This window comes from Cyprinus carpio, chromosome A16, assembly GCF_018340385.1.
Source record: "Cyprinus carpio isolate SPL01 chromosome A16, ASM1834038v1, whole genome shotgun sequence".
Taxonomy (NCBI): domain Eukaryota; kingdom Metazoa; phylum Chordata; class Actinopteri; order Cypriniformes; family Cyprinidae; genus Cyprinus; species Cyprinus carpio.
Window position 1 is genome coordinate 11431178 of NC_056587.1, and position 21405 is coordinate 11452582.

The 21405-nt window shown below is 36.4% G+C and overlaps 4 protein-coding genes across 9 annotated transcripts; 3 read left to right on the top strand and 1 right to left on the bottom strand.

Annotated features, from left to right (window-relative positions):
* Positions 1-733: 733 nt before the first annotated feature.
* On the top strand, positions 734-5301 carry LOC109082827 (glycylpeptide N-tetradecanoyltransferase 2-like). Its single transcript, XM_042772623.1, has 12 exons — positions 734-903; positions 1687-1803; positions 1883-2027; positions 2241-2359; positions 2439-2530; positions 2637-2753; positions 2894-3064; positions 3190-3298; positions 3493-3663; positions 3757-3924; positions 4073-4210; positions 4933-5301. The coding sequence occupies exons 1-12, from the start codon at positions 790-792 to the stop codon at positions 4951-4953; spliced, it is 1482 nt and encodes a 493-aa protein (XP_042628557.1). The 5' UTR covers positions 734-789; the 3' UTR covers positions 4954-5301.
* Positions 5302-6411: 1110 nt separating this feature from the next.
* Positions 6412-7776, bottom strand: LOC109082825 (ribonuclease P protein subunit p38-like). Of its 6 annotated transcripts, XM_042772628.1 has the most exons (3): positions 7655-7743; positions 6814-7529; positions 6412-6663 (listed from the first exon to the last, which is right to left on the bottom strand). In XM_042772628.1, coding segments are annotated over exons 2-3 (702 nt in total). In that variant the 5' UTR covers positions 7514-7529; positions 7655-7743; the 3' UTR covers positions 6412-6661. The 6 variants fall into 6 exon arrangements, with proteins under 6 accessions (XP_042628562.1, XP_018953209.2, XP_042628559.1 ...); XM_019097664.2 differs by having other exon boundaries at positions 6412-7526; positions 7655-7776; XM_042772625.1 differs by having other exon boundaries at positions 6412-7529; positions 7678-7752.
* Positions 7777-9791: 2015 nt separating this feature from the next.
* On the top strand, positions 9792-11728 carry LOC109082826 (acyl-CoA-binding domain-containing protein 7-like). Its single transcript, XM_019097666.2, has 4 exons — positions 9792-9942; positions 10940-11057; positions 11157-11219; positions 11431-11728. Exons 1-4 carry the CDS (start codon positions 9931-9933, stop codon positions 11502-11504), a joined length of 267 nt encoding a protein of 88 aa, XP_018953211.1. The 5' UTR covers positions 9792-9930; the 3' UTR covers positions 11505-11728.
* A 920-nt stretch (positions 11729-12648) lies between these two features.
* LOC109082828 (peroxisomal carnitine O-octanoyltransferase) lies at positions 12649-21104 on the top strand. The gene is made up of 17 exons (XM_019097668.2): positions 12649-12806; positions 13071-13204; positions 14260-14384; positions 14520-14701; positions 14869-14993; positions 15078-15186; positions 15920-16013; positions 16180-16305; positions 16436-16537; positions 17233-17316; positions 17398-17505; positions 17654-17784; positions 17869-17992; positions 18768-18846; positions 18944-19037; positions 19136-19255; positions 19594-21104. The coding sequence occupies exons 2-17, from the start codon at positions 13090-13092 to the stop codon at positions 19712-19714; spliced, it is 1839 nt and encodes a 612-aa protein (XP_018953213.1). The 5' UTR covers positions 12649-12806; positions 13071-13089; the 3' UTR covers positions 19715-21104.
* The last annotated feature ends 301 nt before the right edge of the window (positions 21105-21405 follow it).

Sequence of the window (21405 nt, forward strand, 5' to 3'; positions counted from 1 at the left end):
ATATCTTACACCAATCCAAGACCGTGAGAAGAGTTTTATATTACACCGTACAAAATGAGCTAATTGGAATATGTCTGATTGAAACAAACATTGTCTGTCCTCCCTTTTACCATCTGGGAAACTTGAAAAGCTTCCAGGCAAAAACCACCTGGTTATGGAGCAGCTTCTACCCACAAGTTGTTAAACAACGCGGTCATTGCAAAGCACTTCTCGTATACAAAACAGCTGCTACTATTTATACCTACCATCGCTACTGCTGAGTTAAATATTTCTTTACTCATTAACAGCACACAGTTTTCAAATTGTGTATTTAATTACTTTATATTCTGATTACAAGCTGTGGTTTTACTTAGCTATTGTATTTTTTTTATTTTTATTTTTTTATTATGTAATACATTACATTGTGAACAAATACATACTGCTGTAATTGTGATATTACACATTGTGTTAAAGTTTACTTTATGTTAGGGTAAACCAGACTACAACTTAAGAAACATTATTATCATATAATTTTACAATTAAACAATACAATGTTAATAAAACATTTTTTAATAATAATTAATTGTAAATAATTTTTTAATAAAAGTTTTTTTAATACAATCAAGCAAATATTTGCATTTAATCTACATATATATGGTTTGTTTTTGGGTTTTGTTTGTTTTTTTCACCTTGGCCTGTGTCTCCATTTACACTCTCAATGGCTATTAGGGGCAATAATCGCTAGACGGTGCTGTTTTCCGTGGTTTTTATTGAGTGGTTTTGTCGTGAGGATTTGCAGCAGATTCATTCATGATGGCGGAGGACAGCGAGTCCGCGGCCAGCCAGCAGAGCCTGGAGCTGGACGACCAGGACACCTGCGGCATCGACGGAGACAACGAGGAGGAAAATGAGCACATGCAGGGGTGAGCAGGCGCTAAAGAGCTGCTGTTTGCGCGAGGATTAGCCGCGGCATCCCGTCGCCGTGTAACTGCTCCAGAGATGTAAACAAGCGGTTAGCTTAGCAACCAGGTAACCAGGAGGAGAATTAGTGTATTTTAAACGAGTCGGCTGATGTAATAGCTCGTTAATTGCATGATGGATATATAGCGGTATATATAGACATTTTAAAACAGCCAAAATAAGTATCGATATTTACTTTATATGGCGTTGGAATCGTGGTTAGCTGTAGCTAGCTCGACAGTAATGTTCAAGGATTTCTTTGAACTCAGCAGTCAGACAAGTCCTCCAGGCTCTTCTCTGCTATATTTCTGAACGTATTAGTCTGCTTGGTTTTGCAGTTGTTGTTCATATTTACATGAGGAGAGTGGAAAGCGCCCGCCTGGTTACATTAGTTTGTCTTCATCGTCTCTGAACAATTCAAACACGCTTGATCCTCTTCAAGAGCCGAGCGAGCAGCATTGCAGTCGAGCATCTTTGTCAGCTCGAGGACAGAAGATGATGATTGTCTGTTGTTGTCAGGCAGACTTGCATCCATCAGGAAGCCCCATAAAGTTTGACCTGCTTCCATGCAGAGATTGACACTTGTTTTAATGGTATTTCCTCTGGCAGTCACCCTCCAGGGTATTGCTATAGCAGTAATCCACTGACACTTTCACCTGTCATGCTTGTCTTTGAATCTCATAAACAGGTCTTTGCTTTGACAGTAAAGGTATATCTGGTATTTGAACGGTGTTGTGGTTTTGTTAAAGTCCTGGGGGTGATCTTGGTGCAAAGAAAAAAAAGAAGAAACAAAAGAGAAAGAAGGAGAAGCCAAGCTCAGGAGGAGCCAAGTCTGACTCTGCCTCTGATTCTCAGGAGATAAAGGTTTCTGCTTTGAGTAGTGTTATAAAACAGGTTTTGTTAAAAAGAGAAAGAGGCTGATTTCCCTCTGTTCCTGTCCCAGAACCCTGCCATTCCAATGCAGAAACTGCAGGACATTCAGAGAGCTATGGAGCTCCTGTCCACCTGTCAAGGTCCAGCCAAAAACATAGACGAGGCCACAAAGCACAAGTACCAGTTCTGGGACACTCAACCCGTGCCCAAACTCAGTAAGTCATACGTAAACTCTGCATGTGTTCGATTGCAGCATTACAGATGTAAGCAACTTGGCACATCCTTGGCAAATCAGTAAGAATCTAACAATAATCCTTAAACAGTGTCATATTCAATGAGCCAGTCAACTTATGGTTGATTCAGAAAACACAATCTCAGCATCATGAATGAAAGCACAAGCATACAGAGCTCCCTCTGTTTCTTTGCAGATGAGGTGGTGACAACTCATGGGCCAATTGAGCCGGATAAAGAAAATATTAGACAAGAGCCATATTCCCTCCCACAGGGCTTTATGTGGGACACACTGGACCTCAGCAATGCTGAAGTGGTATGTGTATGTGTGACAAAATGTTTATACTGTACTTGATATTCATTGAGATATAAAAACATTTTTTTTTCTTTTGTAGCTTAAGGAGTTATACACTTTGCTGAATGAAAATTATGTTGAGGATGATGACAACATGTTTAGATTTGACTATTCTCCTAACTTTCTGAAATGGTAAGTGAGTGATTAATGGCTATTAAGATGATATCTGTAATTTAGTGCAATGCACCGCATGCAGGGTGAGATGTGTGACAGTTCTTTCGCTGTCTTTCACTGTTAGGGCGTTACGTCCCCCGGGTTGGCTGCCCCAGTGGCACTGTGGTGTCAGGGTCTCATCCAATAAGAAGCTGGTTGGGTTCATCAGTGCCATTCCTGCTGACATCCATATCTATGACACGTGAGTATGAAGTCACATCACGTCAATGCCTGCGCCTGAAACTACAGAATCCTGAAACTCTTGAGCAGTTTTTACCAATTCTGTTTGTACATTTTGAGAATTGTTAATTGTTCCAGTCCTAATTCTCTTTCCATCCAAAGGTTGAAGAGGATGGTGGAGATTAACTTCCTGTGCGTGCATAAAAAATTGCGCTCAAAGCGTGTCGCTCCAGTACTAATCCGAGAGATCACACGGCGGGTCAATTTAGAGGGAATTTTCCAGGCTGTATACACTGCTGGTGTAGTGCTGCCCAAACCCGTTTCTACATGCAGGTACTAAATCTAACTTGATTGCTGCAACAGTAAATCATCACTTGGTTATTAACTCTCATTTGGGTTATTAGATGCTAATTTGAAGCATTTTGGTGAGATCGAACCTGTTATCTGTATCTTTACAGATACTGGCATCGCTCTCTAAACCCCAGGAAGCTTGTGGAGGTTAAGTTTTCCCATCTCAGCAGAAATATGACACTACAACGGACAATGAAGCTCTACAGATTACCTGATGTAAGCCTTTCTGTAACTTCAAAAATAAACATTCTTCAAAAACAACACACTTAAAGGAATAGTGCATCTGGAATTTAACATTATTTGTGTAGATTGACTCGTTTATTTATTTTTTCCTTTGTTTTTTTAATTTTGTTTCTTTTTTGGTTCCTTTTAAATTTTATACTGTGGTTTTGTTCTGCATTTCTCATTAGAGCACTCGTACTCCTGGTTTGAGGCCGATGGGAGATGGGGATGTGAAGCAGGTGACAGCATTGCTGCAGAAACAGCTGAGCCAGTTCCACCTGCGGCCTGTCATGGGGGAAGAGGAAGTGAAGCACTGGTTCCTACCACAGGAGAACATCATTGACACTTATGTAGTCGAGGTACGCATAGCGACATGCATCTACAAATGTGCTGATCATATTTTTTATCAAGATTATCTTCATATTCTTATTCACTTATTGTGCTTCCTTGTAGGCTCTGGTGGGATGCTAACGGACTTCATCAGTTTCTACACCCTGCCATCCACAGTGATGCATCATCCACTCCACAAAAACCTAAAGGCTGCTTATTCCTTTTACAACGTCCACACAGAGACGCCGCTCATAGACCTGATGAATGATGCTCTCATTCTAGCCAAACAGGTATAACTGGTACAATACACAATTGAGCTTCTTAACCCAAGACTATTACTAATGATTTGTTGACTATAGTCTAATTTCTGATTTGATATGGTCTTCATGTATTGTAATTCATATTCCCTCTTTTTTGGGGGATGTTTCGGGACATCAGAAAGGTTTTGATGTTTTCAATGCGCTGGATCTAATGGACAATAAGACTTTCTTGGAAAAGCTCAAGTTTGGGATTGGTGATGGTAACCTGCAGTATTATCTGTACAACTGGAAATGCCCTCCCATGGACCCAGAGAAAGTAAGATTCTATTTGTATTTATTTTTTATCTTTTATATCCCAGCTTTGATGCTACTTACCCTCTTTCCACAAAAGCAAAACTATATGATGCTTTATTAACAAGGTTCTGGAGGAGCGCGTCTGATACTTAGCCTAATCAACACCGGTGAAGCATATCAAGTTAATCAACACCATAGTATAAATACAGCTGACTCACCTCTATCCATTGACGGTTTATCAGCATCCCTCCTCCACCCCATCTCCTCACTTCAAGTTAATTTTACAATTATACAGGGAGGGGGGTACTCTAGGTTCGGGCCATTCCCGAGCTCGGAGCCCTTCCCCGGACAGCACGGCAAATACGCATTATCACACTTCAGCTAATTATATGCAAGTGTGAACTCGTGAAGTATGTATATATGTTTTTTGGTTACAATTGTTTACTTTATTAAATCATTTAAAGCATAGTTTAAAGTAGCAATGGGCTTTGATAGTTAAATGCTTGTTAAAGAAACATTTACATGTTTCTCCAAACCCTGTTCTGGAGGGCCGGTGTCCTGCAAAGTTTAGCTCCAACTTGCCTCAACACACCTGCCTGGAAGTTTCTAGTATGACTAGTAAGACCTTGATAAGCTGGTTCAGGTGTGTTTAATTAGGGTTGGATGTTGCATACATGATGATAATCAGTCATTACCAGTTACAATATTAAAGTGTGTTTTAATTCACTTCTCCATTCTCCCCAGGTTGGCCTTGTTTTACAGTAACTGGCTGCTTCATGTTGGATGCTGACAGATTGAGAGGTCCATCTCAAATTCTCTGACTTGGATGTAGTCAATATAAAGAGGAAAAACTGACATCCATTCAAAGTGAATGAGTTATGTTGTGCAGCTCTCTTAGGTCTTGTTCCAGTTATTGACGGGTCTCCCCTCCTTTCTTTTCGTCTTTGACTCTCTCTCTCTCCGAGAATGTGAGAAACATTTATCAAGGTCAAACACATAGTGTTGTTTATTTTCCTTAACATGCACTCTGTATCCTCTCACAGAACATGTTTAATCCCATTGTTTTTGTCTTTTTGTTTGTTTGTTTTGTATTATGAAGGAGTGTTGATACATTTGTGTGAATTAGCAAGCTGTACATTTAATGCCAGTTATTTATTACGTGTTGTGAGGTTTACAACGGAACATGAACGGGGGTCGAATTCCAAAGTCTTTTCTATGGAGCTGCCTTTAAAGTCATATACCGTTTAGAGTTCCTGCTGTCTGTGCGAGGGGAGGGAGGGAGGGGGAGCGTAAATGGTTAAATGTGTGGAAGAATGTAATGCATTTTGAAGCACAACATCAACTTGTTTATAAAAGGGCCAGATTGCTCTGAGGTGCATTTTTAAGAATAATATGTTTATTTAGGTTTTGTGTGTCCAAAAGAAACATTTAGAATTTTGAATGTAAATTAGTTTACCTTTTGTTTCATGAAGACATGATTATCTCACCTTAATGGTTTCTTTTTCCCACCCGTTTCTGTTCTTTACCATTTAGTGTTTTTAAATTATTATAATTTTAGTAAAGCAATTCTGATATTTAGAATTGTATTTAAGTTACATGTTCCATTTTATTCTTGATTTTCTTTATTCTGTCAGTATTATTTCCAGTCAAACCATAACCTCATTCAAGTGGTGCATTTGCGATCAAGCCCTGGGAATTTTGCTATACTTAAGCACAAGGAGAGTTAAACAATCGTGTGCATTGTCATTTTGATATAAGCATTTTTCCTAATGCTTTTGGTGATGCGGTCAGGAAAGCTTGTTCAGTTACAATCACTGGTGAGGCATAATGAAATGTGAACAACGTTATTACAGCAGAAGCTGATTTTGTGTTAATACAGCTTATCTTGTCATGGTTTGCTTTAATGTATCTGAATCTACAATATGCTTTTAAATAAGCGCACGTCCAGACATGCTTAAAAAGAAAGGTACTCCTCTCAAAGTTCCACATTTCAACTGGTGGTTTCATTCAATAACGTCCAGGGCACTTTTGCGAATGTCAGTTTGCGTGTTTTTTTCTAAGGCTTGCTGTATGAAATGAGCATGAAACTTTTTTTTTTTTTTCAAATCTGTATGGTTTAAGAACTTATGGGTTATGGTTAGAACACCTGAAGTACTTGCCTTATTTCAGAGAGGTTGTTTTTTTAAAAGTCAAATTGTGTAGTTTTAAATGATCAGCTTTCTCTTTCTCAAGACAGTATTTTTATTGAACTCCACTGCAGGTTGGAACTGATGGGAATAAGTACCAGCACCATATGTCAAACATGACAGAGTCCGCCCAAATATCTGATTGTCAAAAATATACATCCAAGGTATACCAGCATGGATATTTGACTGAATAAAAGCATCCAAGATACAAAACATAATTCCTCTCGGTCCTTTTCCTCTTCATGTCCATCAGATTAACCTATGAAAATACTAAACAATACACACATCTGTCCAAACACACTATATAGTAACCTGCATTCATAGAACACATGTTAAACACTTGATAAGCACTTTTGCTTTCCTTTCTTTTTGGGTTTTTTGATTTTCGTAGGATTCGGGATGATTTTCTTCACTTTCAGTGGCTGGAGGTTTAAAGGCGAAGCGCCAGTGGCTTCATCCGACATGTCTTCTAATTTCCTCTTCTGCCCCTTTAACGTGTCGGCCAGCTTTTCCTCGGCTTTCGCTGTTGAATCCGTCGGAATCCAAGCCACTCTGAGCGGCGGGACCACGGGTGTGATCGCGCGGACCACTTCCTCGAACACCTCGGCGCCGCGTCTGAATCCCAGCGCCAGGACGCACTTGAGACCCAGCAGCCCCGCGAGACTCTCGCTCAGACTGGGCACCTGACACGCGGGCACCGACCTCGTTTTACTCAGCGGGATTAAATGGCACGTCATGTGTGCTGGCCTTACTGAATTACACACGAGCACCAAACTCAGTTCATTCCTCTCCAGGCCTTTGGTGACCTCGTTGATGCCGACGGCCAGCTGTTTCCTCACGGCCGGGTTGGTCCAGCACGGCTCGGTGGGCTTAGAGGGGGTCTGTACTCTCCCTGCCGGGTCAGGAGCGGGTTTCTGGTCCTCAGTGGGTTTTGATCCCTTTTTTCTTGACCTCCCTCTGCTTCGTTGTTTCTGAAGCCCGACAGCGGATAGTTTGCCTTTAAGTGTGTTCAGTATGAAATGCTTGTGTTCTCTTTCCAGTGGACTCCAGTGAGTGCTGTATGGGCTATTCAGTGAAGTTTTCACTGGTATGGGTTTCTTTTTTTCTTTCTTCGTTGCTCCTTTCCCTGGGGTAGACATTCTTTCTGGAAACCTGCTTTTAAGCAAAATTCAGCATTAATGATTATAATAAGCTCAATGAGGCATGCAACATTACATTCAAACTCTTTTAAATAGTTTTTATATGAACCAAGACGTCTAATTATCAGCATTTATACAAACCTAATAAAATAACCTGAAATCACCCGTTATAATCGTGAGCACACTCCTCCGTGCGCAGACATGTTTGTTTTTGAAGGTCTTTTTCTGTGGTCACACAATAAATCGTTCAAGGTTCCTAAAATACACACTGCCATCTAGTGACTGACTGTCCGCAGAGCTGTTCAACTAGCTAGATATCATTGTAATGTAATATGATTTACAAATATAACTCATATTTTATTAGTTACAAAAAATAGAATTTATATTATTATTAATGATATAAATATAACTATTGTTAATCTGATTAAATTAAAAGTTCACTAGTTAGAAACGAGTTATGTAAACTGTGCTTTTTGTGTCCTGACAACCAATCTATATAAATGACTACATAAATATAAATACATAAAAATAAATCCTCTATTATAGATCAGTGGTCCTGACACTGCTGTTTATTTTAGTACTGTAAGACTTCTTTAGTGAACTTGATTTGTTTTTCCTAATATTGAAGAGCACTTGTATTATTATTGTTACATTCATTGTTTGGTCTACTGGAAAATGATATAAAAGAAAATACACGAAGACAAAAAATAAAGAAAGAAAGAATAAATACATCTAATTTTCGGTTCTAAAAAACTGCTTTGTTTGATTTGTTTTTATGTTTATATTATATAAGTAGAAAATAGAAATATGTCTACCCATTGTCTGCAAGTTCAGTCTAAAAAAAATTAATTAAACAAATAAATGTAAATTAATCATTTTCCCATTTATATGCTTTTTGAGTAAACACTGGATCTCGTGTTATGTAAAGCTGCATGTGAAAGCTAAAGGCACAATGCAGGAATTGGACAAAAGCGTCCAGCTGTATGAAAACAGTAATATCAGAAAAACAGAAACGTTTGGAAACATGAAGACATTAAACATACGACTGCGACAATATATGGTTTATTTGTGTTTTTCAAGTCATCTCCAGGTAATAAATAATGTATATGAACAATGCAGTGTTATTTAGCTAGGCTATATAGTGTTTATTACAGTATAAAAAATTATTCTGCCTTATAAGTGTTTGTAGTATATAAACATTAACAAATAATTATTATTGATAAGTGTCCAGCAGTTATCTTGTTTCTAAGCCAATTAAAAGCTAGAAATTAGAGAAAGAATAAAGTTGCCTAATCAATAGTTTTTGAACAGTGAAATTGTTAGTTTTTTTAATGATGTCTCTTCTGTTTACCAAGCCTGTATTTATTTGATCCAAAGTACAGCAAAACAGTCAAATGTAGAAATATTTTTTAGTATTTAAAATAACTGTTTTCTATTCGAATATAGGCTTATTTTAAAATTTAATTTATTGTGATTTCAAAGCTACATTTTTAGCATCATTACTTCAGTCACACAATCCTTCAGAAAACATGTTGATATTCTTATTTGCTGCTCAAAAAACATTTATTATAATAATGATGTTGAAAACATCTGACTATAATTTTTTTCAGGTTTCTTTGAAGTTCAGAAGAAGAGCATTTATCTGAAATAGAAATCTTTTGTAAAATTATAGGGTAAATGTCTTTATCATCACTTTCGATCAATTTAAAGCATCCTCGCTAAATAAAAGTATTCATTTCTATAATTTCTTTTATGAAAAATAAAAATATACTGACACTAAACTTTTGAATGGTATAGTGTATTATGTTACAAAAGCTTTTTATTTCACATAAATGCTGAACTTTGGATCTTTCTATTCATCAAAGAATCCTGAAAAAAAATGTACTCAACTGTTTTAAATATTGATGATGATAATAATAGATAATAATATTAGAATGCTTTCTGAAGGATAATGAGACACTGAAGACTGGAGTAATGATGTTGAAAATTCAGCTTTGATCACAGAAATAGAAAACAGCTATTTTAAATAGTAAAAATATTTCACAACATTACTTTTGCTGGAGGCTACTTTGGATCAATTAAATTCAGGCTTGGTGCGCAAAAGAGACTTCTTCATAAAATATAAAAAAATATCACTGTTCAAAAACTGTTGTACATACATATATTTGTAACATTTCTGTCCCCTTCACTTCTGAAATGATATCTACGCCCCTGCTGGAATTAATTGTTTCACCATAGAAATGGAATAATCTGAGGTTCACTGGGTTTCACCCTCGGACGATCCATCAGCCAATCAGCGCTCAGATCCACAGCAGCGCACTGGAGCTCCGCGCGGTGTCCGCGTAAACTCTATTCATCAGTGCATCTACGCTACGTTCTATCTGACGCGCCCAGCCGCACTGTACTCGTCTAAGAAAATGACTTTGAAGGCAAGTTATTTAACTGCACTGTTCTCTTTTAATTTCACGTTCCTTGCTTTTGTTGAGATGTAGCTAATGCATGAATAACAAACCATTTGGATATTCATTTAAATCCACAGCTGATTATAAATAGGTAGGATTTTAAAGCTCAGTATTATTATAATACTGAATTAGATTTTGCTGTTTACGCAAACGCTAATGTTATTCTCTGTGTGCTCAGGCGCATAGGCTATATTACGCATCCATATGAGATATCAGTGTCGTTTTTTCACCTTCTGGATGTGCGCTCGTGAATGTATTAGCCTACGTCATTTTGTTTTTCACTCTTGATCTAGCAAAAAGTTGCGCGATGTACAGGCTACCCACAAACAATTACTTTCATATGAAAGTCATGTAGTTGATAAGTCATGCTTGAGAAAGCCCGTCTCTCAAGGCAACTCCTGTAGGTTTATATGGGTACAAAGAGCATTCATGTTGGCACGCAAAACTGTTACTAAACTGATATTAACTGATACTAAACCGGCTGCGTACAGTCTGGGAATAATGCATGATAGTGATTAAGAATGTGCTTTGTGGGCCAAGGGGCGTAGGCAGCTGACTGGCCTGACGAACACAGGTCCGCTCCGATTAATTAGGCCCCCTCAGTTTATTATACAAATATAATATTTGTTAAATAATTATTGTTTAATCTATTTTGATGAGTTGCATAATTCTGTAAAAATGACTTTTAAAAACGTGCACTGACCACTAAAAAAAAACAGAAAAAAATATGCCTTTACTTGCTTTTCAATCAATTAATCATTTGTTATAGTGCCCTGGCACACTCAAAAATACAATTCTGCCTACGCCACTGGATCAGACTATGTGACGCTTTTTCTTTCTTTCCCATTCATTCATTCATTCTTTTTTTTTTTTTTTTTTTTTTTTTTGCTGGACATGTAGAGCTTGATTATATTATTATCGCATCACAGGAAAAATAAGTAAGTCTTGATGTCTATGGCTATAGGCTGAATTTGAGCAATATGCAGAGGATGTAAAGAAAGTGAAGGCCACACCTACAGACCAAGAGCTGCTGGATTTGTATGGCCTCTACAAGCAAGCCATCGTTGGGGACATTAATATTGGTAATTGTTGTAGGCCAATATAAATCTTTTTTTGGTAAACTATATGAGCTTGACGCTTAGATATAATAGTTCCAAGTCTGTATGTTCTGTTTTGTGCAGACAAACCTGGAATCACTGAGTTGAAAGGGAAAGCCAAATGGGAGGCATGGAATTCAAGGAAAGGTAAGAAGAAAAAAAACATATTCATAATTTTCAAGCAGTTAAAAGGTATGACTAGTTGTACTCTGCACAGCTTGCTCAGTAACCACACACTGCACTTGTTTGTATTTGTTATGTAAATTGTATTCAGATTTGTACTCCACTACAGTTATTATTATTATTATTATTCTGATGAAAGCTTGATTCATATAGTCCTGACTATTTTCTCCAACAGGTATGTCAAATGAAGATGCCATGAATGCCTACATTTCCCTGGCCAAGAAAGCCATTGAAAAGTATGGAATGTGATGGGGGAAGTAGATATTAAAGTTTCATTATAAAAAGCTGCAAGATTTTTTTATTTTTATTTTTTTTAATGTTTTTCTCGTTTTTATGTGATATAGATTAACATATTAAGAGATAATTAACTTGGCTTCATAGAGATACCACCTGATTCTATCTCATTACAAGTCAGGTGAGACCTAAAGATGTAAGCATATAATCTTGTAACTGAATAAAGCTGTCAAATATCATGGTATGGTTCTCCTGTTTATTCTATATATCCTAACACAATTTTAAATTCTGCAGGGTGTTTTCGTGTATAGGCTATTGCTTCATTAGTATTAGCTGAGTCCTCAGACTTGAGGTCCAGTAATTGTGCCCTTACACACAAAGAGCTCCTTTGTCCTCGCAGTGTGCTCACTGAAGCGTAGTCATCACAACAGCTCTTTGGATCGGATGCAGAATGCAAGATGTGGAAATTTTGCCAAGGCCAAGCCTTGTACGGTGTTGCCAAATCAGGGAAAAATCCGCACTCAGGAACAGATGCCAGAAAAGTGACGCAAACAGGTGTAACTGTAACAAACCATTAATTGAAGTACCTGTTATTTAAATTACCTTTTTTTTTCAAGTCAAAAGTTGTTCTGTTAAACACAGTATAAAATCCTTTTTATATGTATCTTTATATATATAGTCAATGACGTGACAGTGACATTTGATTTTTGTCTGGATCATTTAATGTACTAAAAAGTAGCTTACATTAAAGAAAGTAAATCAAACTAAATTGTTTCAGAAATATCAATTTCTGTATTAAATATTATTTATTTAATTATTTATTTACAAAAATCTTTATCACATATTTTGACTTTTTCATGAAAATTGGCTTTTTAAGTCAAATGGAGTTTTCCTTAAAAAAAAAAAAACTTAATGACATTCGTGACTCATGATATTTGAATACATGAATGAATCTGTAAGTTTTAAAACGTTTTTGAACGATTTTGATGTTATCCCACTCATTTATTAAATAATTAATAACAGCGATTTTGTGTTAGTGGAAAATGTTCAAAAATGTCTGAAAACATTTATTTAGCCTAAACGAACACATAATATTTAATTTATTCATTCGCTGCTTGCCGTCACGGTCCCGCAGGACCTGTATTTTGAAATCTGTTGATTGAGTCATTGTTATTGTTTTTGACTTCACGTTCAGTAATTAGGGCAAAGGTAACGGGAGCGATCCCGAGCTGGCGTTGAATGTGCACATTGAGGTTCTTAAGTAAAGTAACAAGACGTTTCTGTTCCTGCATTGCTACAGTATCTTGTCTCACTGAGGTTAGTCACTTCGAAATGTTTCTGTTTATATTAACGTTATGTCTGTTCATAATGACCAGCATATGTTTTTATGCGTTTTGATTTTTGTTTATGTATATGTCTGATAAAGTGATTTCAGTCATTTATTTATGCATTACTGCTTTAAATCCAGAGTGAATCCTGCACCCAAACAGACTGTGCAGAAGTGTATTTGTAATCTGATATCATATGAATGGACATGCTGCCACTGAGTCTGTATGACTATTCGTCTGATTTGATTGGCAGTTGAATCAGTCCAGTAATAATGGATAATCAGTTGTTCGAGTCCAGAGCGGAGCGGACATTTCAGTATCAGAGCAGCCTCCCTCCTCTACCTGTACCCGATCTACACGACTCACTGGACAAATACCTGCATGCAGGTGAGAGCTCAACATAAGCCCTCGAGCACAAACCTGCATTCTGCTCACGACTTTATGTGTTACATGGGATAGAAATAAAATTTGCTTAAAGAAAAAAAAGAGTTGTTGATGGCTTTTAAACGTAGTTGTTCACTGTAAATTCAAGTGCAGACTGCTCTGATTTCATGTTAAAATTTTAAATAGTAAATACAGGCACTACCTACAGCTGTTTTAGTTTGTCCTTCTATTAAAAATCATTGAAATTAATCTCTCTATCTCTCTCTCTCTCTCTCTCTCTCACGCAAGCACGCACGCACGCACGCACGCACGCACGCACGCACGCACGCACGCACACACACACACACACACACACACACAATGTTTATGCTGGAGTACTAAAGTTACCTAAACTAAAACGAAAATTAAATAAGTACGCTAAATAAACTTGTATAGAAATATTGTAAAAAATAAAATGAAATAAAATGATGAACCAATTACAAAACATTTAACTAAAATTAGACTGAAAACAAAAATTCTAAAATAAAATCTGATTTAAAATATATGAAAAAATACTATAATGTACATCAAATAAGACTCATCATAATATATAAAGTTTATATATTATGATATTTATGATTATTTTTTACTTTTATGGAACTTTAAATATTACATGTACAAATTATGGTAATTTATATGATAAAATACCACAATTTGTACATGTAATATTTTATTACATGTAATAGTATATTTACATAACATTGTTGGTCAGATTTGTGAGCGACACAAAACCTCATTTTAAATTAAAATATTTACTGAATGATTTACTTGAAAAAATGTAGATTGTTACATTGAATGAAATGTTAATATTAAAAAATAAATTGTAACTTTGTGTTTTCCAACTTCTATTGGGTATTATTAAATGACTAAATTTTGTATTTTTATTTTTTTCTCAGAAAAGACATTAAGTTTATTTTATAGGGAGTAATGAGTAAAATACATGTGTTCACCTTGCTGGGAAACTATGTTATTTTATTATTATTTATTTTTTTATTTATTTATTTATTTATTTTTTTCAGTTAAACCTTTTGCATCTGAGGAGGAGTTTCAAGCCACAGAGGCTATTGTGAAATGCTTTAAGGAGGGCATCGGACAAAAGCTACAACAAAAGCTTCTGAGGAGAGCCAATAGCAGGCGCAACTGGGTAATAGGCTTGTGTTTGTTTTTGTTTTTTTGCACACCGCTCTGTTTGAGCCAAACTACGGAATCACTTATCAGCCATATATTTTCATATGTAGTTAATAGACTTTATTTGAACCTGGCATTTCTTCTTCTTCAGCTTGAAGACTGGTGGCTGGACACAGCATATCTAGAAGCACGCATCCCCTCTCAGCTGAATGTGAATTTTGGAGGCCCTACAGCCTACGTGGAGCACTGCTGGCCTGTACGTGATGGCACACAGCTGGAGAGGACCAGCTTGAATTTGTGGTTCACCCTCCAGTACTGGGACCTTATCCGCACGTAAGTGACCGTTTTAGTGAACGAAGAAACAGCCGGTGTACTAAATGTCTTTCAAAAGTGTCTAATTTCTGTTTATTTCTGATTGTGAATGGCTTGTTTTTGTCTGCATAAGTAATGTATTAAGTGCGAAATATGGCTATTTGTTTGTATTTGCTGATACTCGTTAGGGAGAGGCTTGCCATTCATAAAGCAGGAACTATGCCCTTTGACATGGATCAGTTCCGCATGCTCTTCTGCACCTGCAAAGTGCCTGGTGTCAATAAAGACACCATCCTCAACTTCTTCAAAACAGGTTAGGCATATGCATGCTTGTTTATATGCATAAATGTGTCCATATGTTCCTTTATGCTGGATGTGTGATCACTGTGTGTTGTAGAAAGCGAAGGACCCTGCCCTTCTCACATGATAGTGATGTGTCGTGGGAGGGTCTTCACATTTGATGCTCTCTGTGATGGCCGTATCCTCACTCCCCCAGAGCTGCTGAGGTATAGTGCCAAGAGTCCTAGTTTTCAATGATTCAGCGGATCGGTTTTATTGATCCAGTGAAATCTATATGTCTTTATTTTGTGTGACTATGCACAGTCATTGTTGTTGGCTGTATTCCGAATGGAATACTAGAATTCTACTTCCTGAATACTGCGGGGTATACACTGTATACCGCCTACTATTATTCCAAATAATATTGTATGATAAATGCTCCACATAGTAGTATGCTACATTATGGTCATCATTTTAAATTCTTCAAGTGGTGTTCATTCAACATGTCTGAAATTAAAATTATTAAAGTAAATTTTGTGTTTTTATCCAAATGTAATTTTCTAAATTAATATTGTTTTCAACACTGATAATAAGGAATGTTTCTTGAGCACCAAATCAGCATATTAGAATAAATTCTGGAGTATCATGTGACACTGAAGACTGGAGTAATGACTCCTGATAGCTTCGACCATCACGTGAATGAATTACATTTATTAATATATTACTAAAGAAAACAGAGGTTTTAAATTATTGTAATATTTCACATGATTACTGTTTTTCTGTATTTTTGATCAAATAAATGCAGCCCAATAAATGAGCATAAGAGACTTCTTTCACAGACAGTACTGACCCCAAACTTTTGCATGGTAGTGTATTATTATATGTAATGAGCATAGTATGCATGCTATATACTGCAGCAAAGCAGCATGCTATTCCACACATAGTGCTTGTTTTCTTTAGGCAGCTCACTTACATTAAAGAATGCTGTGATGGAGAGCCAGAGGGGGATGGAGTAAGCGCTCTCACCACAGAGGAAAGGACACGCTGGGCAAAGGTAAGAGCCACGCCCTCCACGGGAGCACCACAACCAATCACAGTGCAGTATGCAAATGAACTCCACCTGACATTCTACTAAGGATGTGAAAGAATTGTGAAAGACTTTGTTGAAAGTATGCTGAAGGGTTATCATGATGAGATTTTTCATGTGTCTGTCTCTTCAGGCTCGGGAGTATCTGATCTCCATAGATCCTGTGAATAAGACCATACTAGAGACTATTCAGAGCTCTTTATTTGTGCTCGCCCTGGACGATGCCAAGCCCTATTCCACCCCTGAAAACTACACACAGGTTGAGCACAATACATACACACTTGTACGAGGACAATCATGAATGTCACTCAGTTACTGTATTTGTTCCAGGTATGACATTAAATTCCTTTCTCAGACATTTTTACAAAGATTTCTCTCTCTCTTGATAGTTGACCAACCTGGCATTAACTGGTGACCCCACGATCCGCTGGGGTGATAAATCTTACAATCTGATTTGCTTCTCTAATGGGACTTTCGCTTCTAACTGTGATGTATGTACAACCATTGATTATGGCAGCATTTTTTGAATTTGTGTATATTTTTACATACATTAATGTTCAAAAATCTAGGATTAATATGATTTCTAAAAAGAAAATGAATAGTTTTATTCAGAAAGGATGCAGTTAGTCAAAAGTGACTTTTACATTGTTACAAAATGTTCTATTTCAAATAAATGCTGATCTTTTGAACTTTTAATTCATCAAAAAATCCTGAAAATATGTATCATGCTTTCCACAGAAATATTAAGCAACTGTTTTCAACATTGATAATAATAGAAAATGTTTCTTGAGCAGCAAATCAGCATATTAGAATGATTTCTGGAGTAATGGCTGCATAAAATTCAGCTTTTTAATTTTTTCAGAATTTAAATTATAATGTTTCGGAATCCTTACTGTATTTCTGTATTATATATTGTATTATTCCTACTGTATTTTGATGCAGTTTAATTATATCACACAGTGTGAAGTGAAAAGAAGTATAATTATGTCACACTCAGTGATTATGTGTGCATTCATTCCAAACATGATGTTGTTTTGATAAATGTGATCAGAAAACTCTTTTTTAAGTCTTAGTGTTACCAGTTGTTATTACAGTCTATGTCTGTGTCAGTCAAGATATAAATACATAATTGAATAATATCACATTTTAATTTTTATTATTGTCTATGTATTTGTTTGTTTTAAAGCATGCGCCATATGATGCCATGGTTTTGGTATCTAACGGATATTATGTAGATCAAAAATTGAGGGCCTGTGGTGGAGTGTGGAAGGTAAGACTGTGTTTATGTTTATTTGTGTATGTCATTTTATATGCATGACTGTGCATGTTGAAATTATTATATGACTCCCAGGGTTCAAAGGTTGTGCGTGAGATGCCTGTGCCGGAGGAGCTGATATTCACCGTGGATGAGCGGGTGAGGAGAGACATCGCCCTGGCTAAAGAACAGTACACCAAAAGTGTAAGTAACACACACAAGATTATATTGTTAGTGAGTTCTTGTTCTACAATCCCATAATGCATTAATACAAACAGAATACACTGTAAACAGACATGGTTTTTAGTAAACATAATTAAAATCACTCATCTCAAAGCGTCTGTATCTACAGTCTCAGGACCTGCAGGTTGTCAGCTATGCATTCACCTCCTTTGGAAAAGCAGCCATTAAGAAGAGAAAGCTTCACCCTGACACATTCGTACAGCTGGCTCTGCAGTTATCATACTACAGGCTGCACGGAAAGTAAGTGTATCCGATAACTGCCTGACTGAAAAATCAAAACACAGCCCATGCTAAGTCTGACATCTTTCTGTCTTTCATTCTCAGGCCTGGTAGTTGTTATGAGACTGCCACAACACGCCGTTTCTTTCATGGCCGCACAGAGACCATGAGGCCCTGCACTGTGGAGGCCCAGCACTGGTGCAGAACCATGTTGAACCCTACAGCCACTGTGAGTGCCTTGTTGTTTGATAAATAAAGTGTTAGTTCAGCTGAAAATTGAAATGCCGTCATCATTTACTTCTCCTCCAAACCTGTATGAATCATTCTTTTTCTTATGGTGAAAGAGTATCATAATAAGAGAATCGTAAAGTTGTCCATACGGCTTGTGCTCTATATTAAGCATTAGCATTGTAGCAAAGATTTTCAGAAAATAACGGTTTAAATTTAATTCTGGTGTTCACACAAAGCTATCATATGGTTGTATGGTATCTTTAGAATATAGCTCACCATTTTTAATCTTTTTTTTGGCTTTGTTTTTTAACGCTTGACAGCCCTCGTTTCCATTCCCTTTCATTATTTGGAAAAGAGCAGCTAGGACATTTTGCTAAATTTTTCCTTTTGTGTTTCATTTGTTTACTCTGGGACATCTGCTAGTTATAATTAAATTAAGACAAATTTCAGAATTCCAGAAGTTTTAAGAGCTAAATGTTCTTTTGGGATCCTACTTTTTTTTTTTTACCAATAAATGTACATACATGACTTTTCTGGTCATTTATGATTTACTGGCTAATATTTGAAAATAGTTTTATTAAAAATTTCTACCCGATTAAATATTTTAGAACTTGGAAATCACACTTTTAAAATCAGGACACCTCATATATCCAGGTTTTCCAAGAGCATGGGAACCCTGGTTTTCAAAGAAAAAAAATAGTTTTTTAGTTATTTTTACTTGCTTGCACTTTTTTTCTGTCTTATTTTAAATAATATTGTATTTTTTTATACAGACTGAAGAGAAAAGACAAGCTTTAAATGCAGCCTTCAGAAAACACAACAAGCTGATGGCAGAGGCACAGGATGGAAAAGGTTTGTGTGTGTCAGTAATGTGTGTGTGATAATATTTACACTGTGTAATGGATAATATGGCAGGTACAAATGTTTGAATGATCTTTGCACATTTCAGGCTTTGACAGACACCTCCTGGGTTTGTACCTGATTGCCAAGGAGGAGGGTCTTCCTGTGCCTGAACTCTACACAGATCCGCTCTATACTAAGAGGTTTGGCCCAGCACTTTCCTTCCCATGGTTCATTGCCAGGGTATTGATTTGTGTGTATTGCTGTAAAGACAGTTTACACTGACATTTTGTATTTACAGTGGAGGAGGGGGGAGTTTTGTGCTTTCCACTAGTCTGGTGGGCTACACCACTGTATTGGGAGCAGTTGCACCCATGGTGCCGCACGGATATGGGTTTTTCTACCGCATTCGTGATGATAGGTTAGTTCATATCAGTTTATGAAATTAAAATTTTATATATACAATATATTTTAGAATTCTATATACACTACCTAGTATGATATTCTAGTATGAAAATTTAGCTTTGCTATCACAGGAATAAATTACATTTTAAAATATATTCAAGTAGAAAACAGTTATTTTAAATGTTAATAATATTTCACAATATTACTGTTTTTTTTAATCAAATAAAATGCAGCTTTTAATCTTATTCTAAATGTTTGACCAGTAATTTCTTCTGTCGTATTATTATCATTAACTGTAATATTAATCTAATTTAATTAAATTCTGTATTTAATTTATTCTTTATTCTCATCCAGAATTGTTGCGTCCTGCACCGCTTGGAAGTCCAATCCAGAGACAGATGCTGAAACTCTGTTTCAGAACCTCTGCACCTCTTTACATGACATCATGCAGATCACTTCCCAGTCCCAGCTGTAAAACAGAGCATTCTGGGAAGTCTAACCTAGTCTAACCTCAGTGCTTTAGTTATGTTGTTGAACAGGAGAAAAAAAGGGCTGACGTCTCAGACGTGACCGTGCCTTTAAACTGATCTACTATGCTGTGAATTTAAAATGGTTCATATGCTCCCTTGTTTGGTCATATCCAGAATGAATACAGTAGATACAGTAGAATTCTGAAGAGATGTCACATTCATTTGAGAAAGTTGCCAGACAGTAAGATAAGTTGATTTTTAGAAATAATCTGGATTTAGTACAGCAAGTGCTTTAAACTCTTAGGTGCCTTCGGTTAGTCATCTCTGAATCATTTCAATCAGGAAATCCTCCTCTGAGATAAGGCATGATTTTTAACCTACAGTTTTTGCTACGTTAGCAGCCTTGCTTCCTGTTAACTGTACACCTGTGAAGCTGTATTATGTCACAGGATGCTCATGCATCATAAGTCCACTAGAGAGAGAGACATTAACAAACTGGTTATCAATGCAAAACAATGCAACAGAGTAAGTATAATGCAGATATATAATTCCTCTTTATTTTCTGAATTTGAATATCTTATCATGTGGCTTTTCAAACTACAAGGCTTCATGCACAAGAGCCGAATCTTTTTGCACCAATAGGATATAAATGAATGTTTTTTATATAGTAGATGTACATGCTTATTAAAAAATGTTTTACTGTTTGTTACCAATGGTTGGTTTAATTTGCACTGCTTTCCTAGTTACTGGGAAACACTGAATAAATGTTCCTAAAAGTTGTAATTTTGATTGGTTCAGATATTACAAGCTGCTTCTTTCATCACAGGACCTTAAACCATTTCCACCTGTTAGTTTGAATAGTACATTTTGTCATACATACATGTAAATTTGGATGTGAATTGCCCACAGATTTACCAAGAATACAAGTTGGCCTGTCGGCATTACCTCCAAAAGATATTGTAAACCTTGCCAGCGAGTATTCATATGGTGTGAATAATCCATGTATTTTGTAAGAATTTTATTTGTCCAACTTGTCCTACTGTAAATATATTAAAGTTGCAACTGAAGTGATTACAGCTCTCAAATTTAAATGTTTGTTTAATGCATACAGTTCTCTTTGAGGAAATTCAATAATTAGACTTCATTTCATAAGCCTCTCAGTATGAAAGCACAGCTGTGAACTTTGTTTTACATATGTATAAATCTTTAAACCAGTGTCTCTGTGAAATATTTACATTTTATGTGAAGGCAAGTAAAATATTAAACCTTTATCAAAATCGAGCTTGGCAAATGGACTCTTTTCACTGTGACAGTAAACCATCTGTGAATGTGATTTTGGTTTGTAAACATGACTGTAAACTGACGTAGTTGCCATGAAATAAAAATTCAACCTAGTTATTTTCTAAATGCATGTTGTTGATTATAAGGCGGGAAGAACCCCACACACTTTGATCTCCTGAGATACGGACAATACAAACACAGTGTATTAACATACAGACCTGTTTCCATATCTCACTGAGAGAAGTGTGAAAGCTTCTTTCTCACCTGTACATATGTTCCTTTTCCCCCAATTCCTTCCCTTCAGTCAGCTCACTCAGAATTGTCAATAGCAAAATATAATGATCTACATGAACGCAAGTGATGTTCACAGTCATGTTTGGCATCATGTTTAAAATGTCTCAGTGTGACTGGTGCA

Bases quoted from the DNA above. Each gene is read 5' to 3' on its own strand.
- LOC109082827 (XM_042772623.1), top strand. From the start codon at position 790: ATGATGGCGGAGGACAGCGAGTCCGCGGCCAGCCAGCAGAGCCTGGAG. The intron at 1,804-1,882 runs GTTTCTGCTTTG...TTCCTGTCCCAG, and splicing joins CTGATTCTCAGGAGATAAAG to AACCCTGCCATTCCAATGCA. The intron at 3,925-4,072 runs GTATAACTGGTA...TCGGGACATCAG, and splicing joins CTCTCATTCTAGCCAAACAG to AAAGGTTTTGATGTTTTCAA.
- LOC109082828 (XM_019097668.2), top strand. From the start codon at position 13,090: ATGGATAATCAGTTGTTCGAGTCCAGAGCGGAGCGGACATTTCAGTAT. The intron at 16,014-16,179 runs GTAAGAGCCACG...CTGTCTCTTCAG, and splicing joins AAAGGACACGCTGGGCAAAG to GCTCGGGAGTATCTGATCTC. The intron at 16,306-16,435 runs GTTGAGCACAAT...CTCTCTTGATAG, and splicing joins CCCCTGAAAACTACACACAG to TTGACCAACCTGGCATTAAC.
- LOC109082826 (XM_019097666.2), top strand. The intron at 11,058-11,156 runs GTAATTGTTGTA...TGTTTTGTGCAG, and splicing joins CGTTGGGGACATTAATATTG to ACAAACCTGGAATCACTGAG. The intron at 11,220-11,430 runs GTAAGAAGAAAA...TTTCTCCAACAG, and splicing joins GGCATGGAATTCAAGGAAAG to GTATGTCAAATGAAGATGCC.
- LOC109082825 (XM_019097664.2), bottom strand. From the start codon at position 7,513: ATGTCTACCCCAGGGAAAGGAGCAACGAAGAAAGAAAAAAAGAAACCC.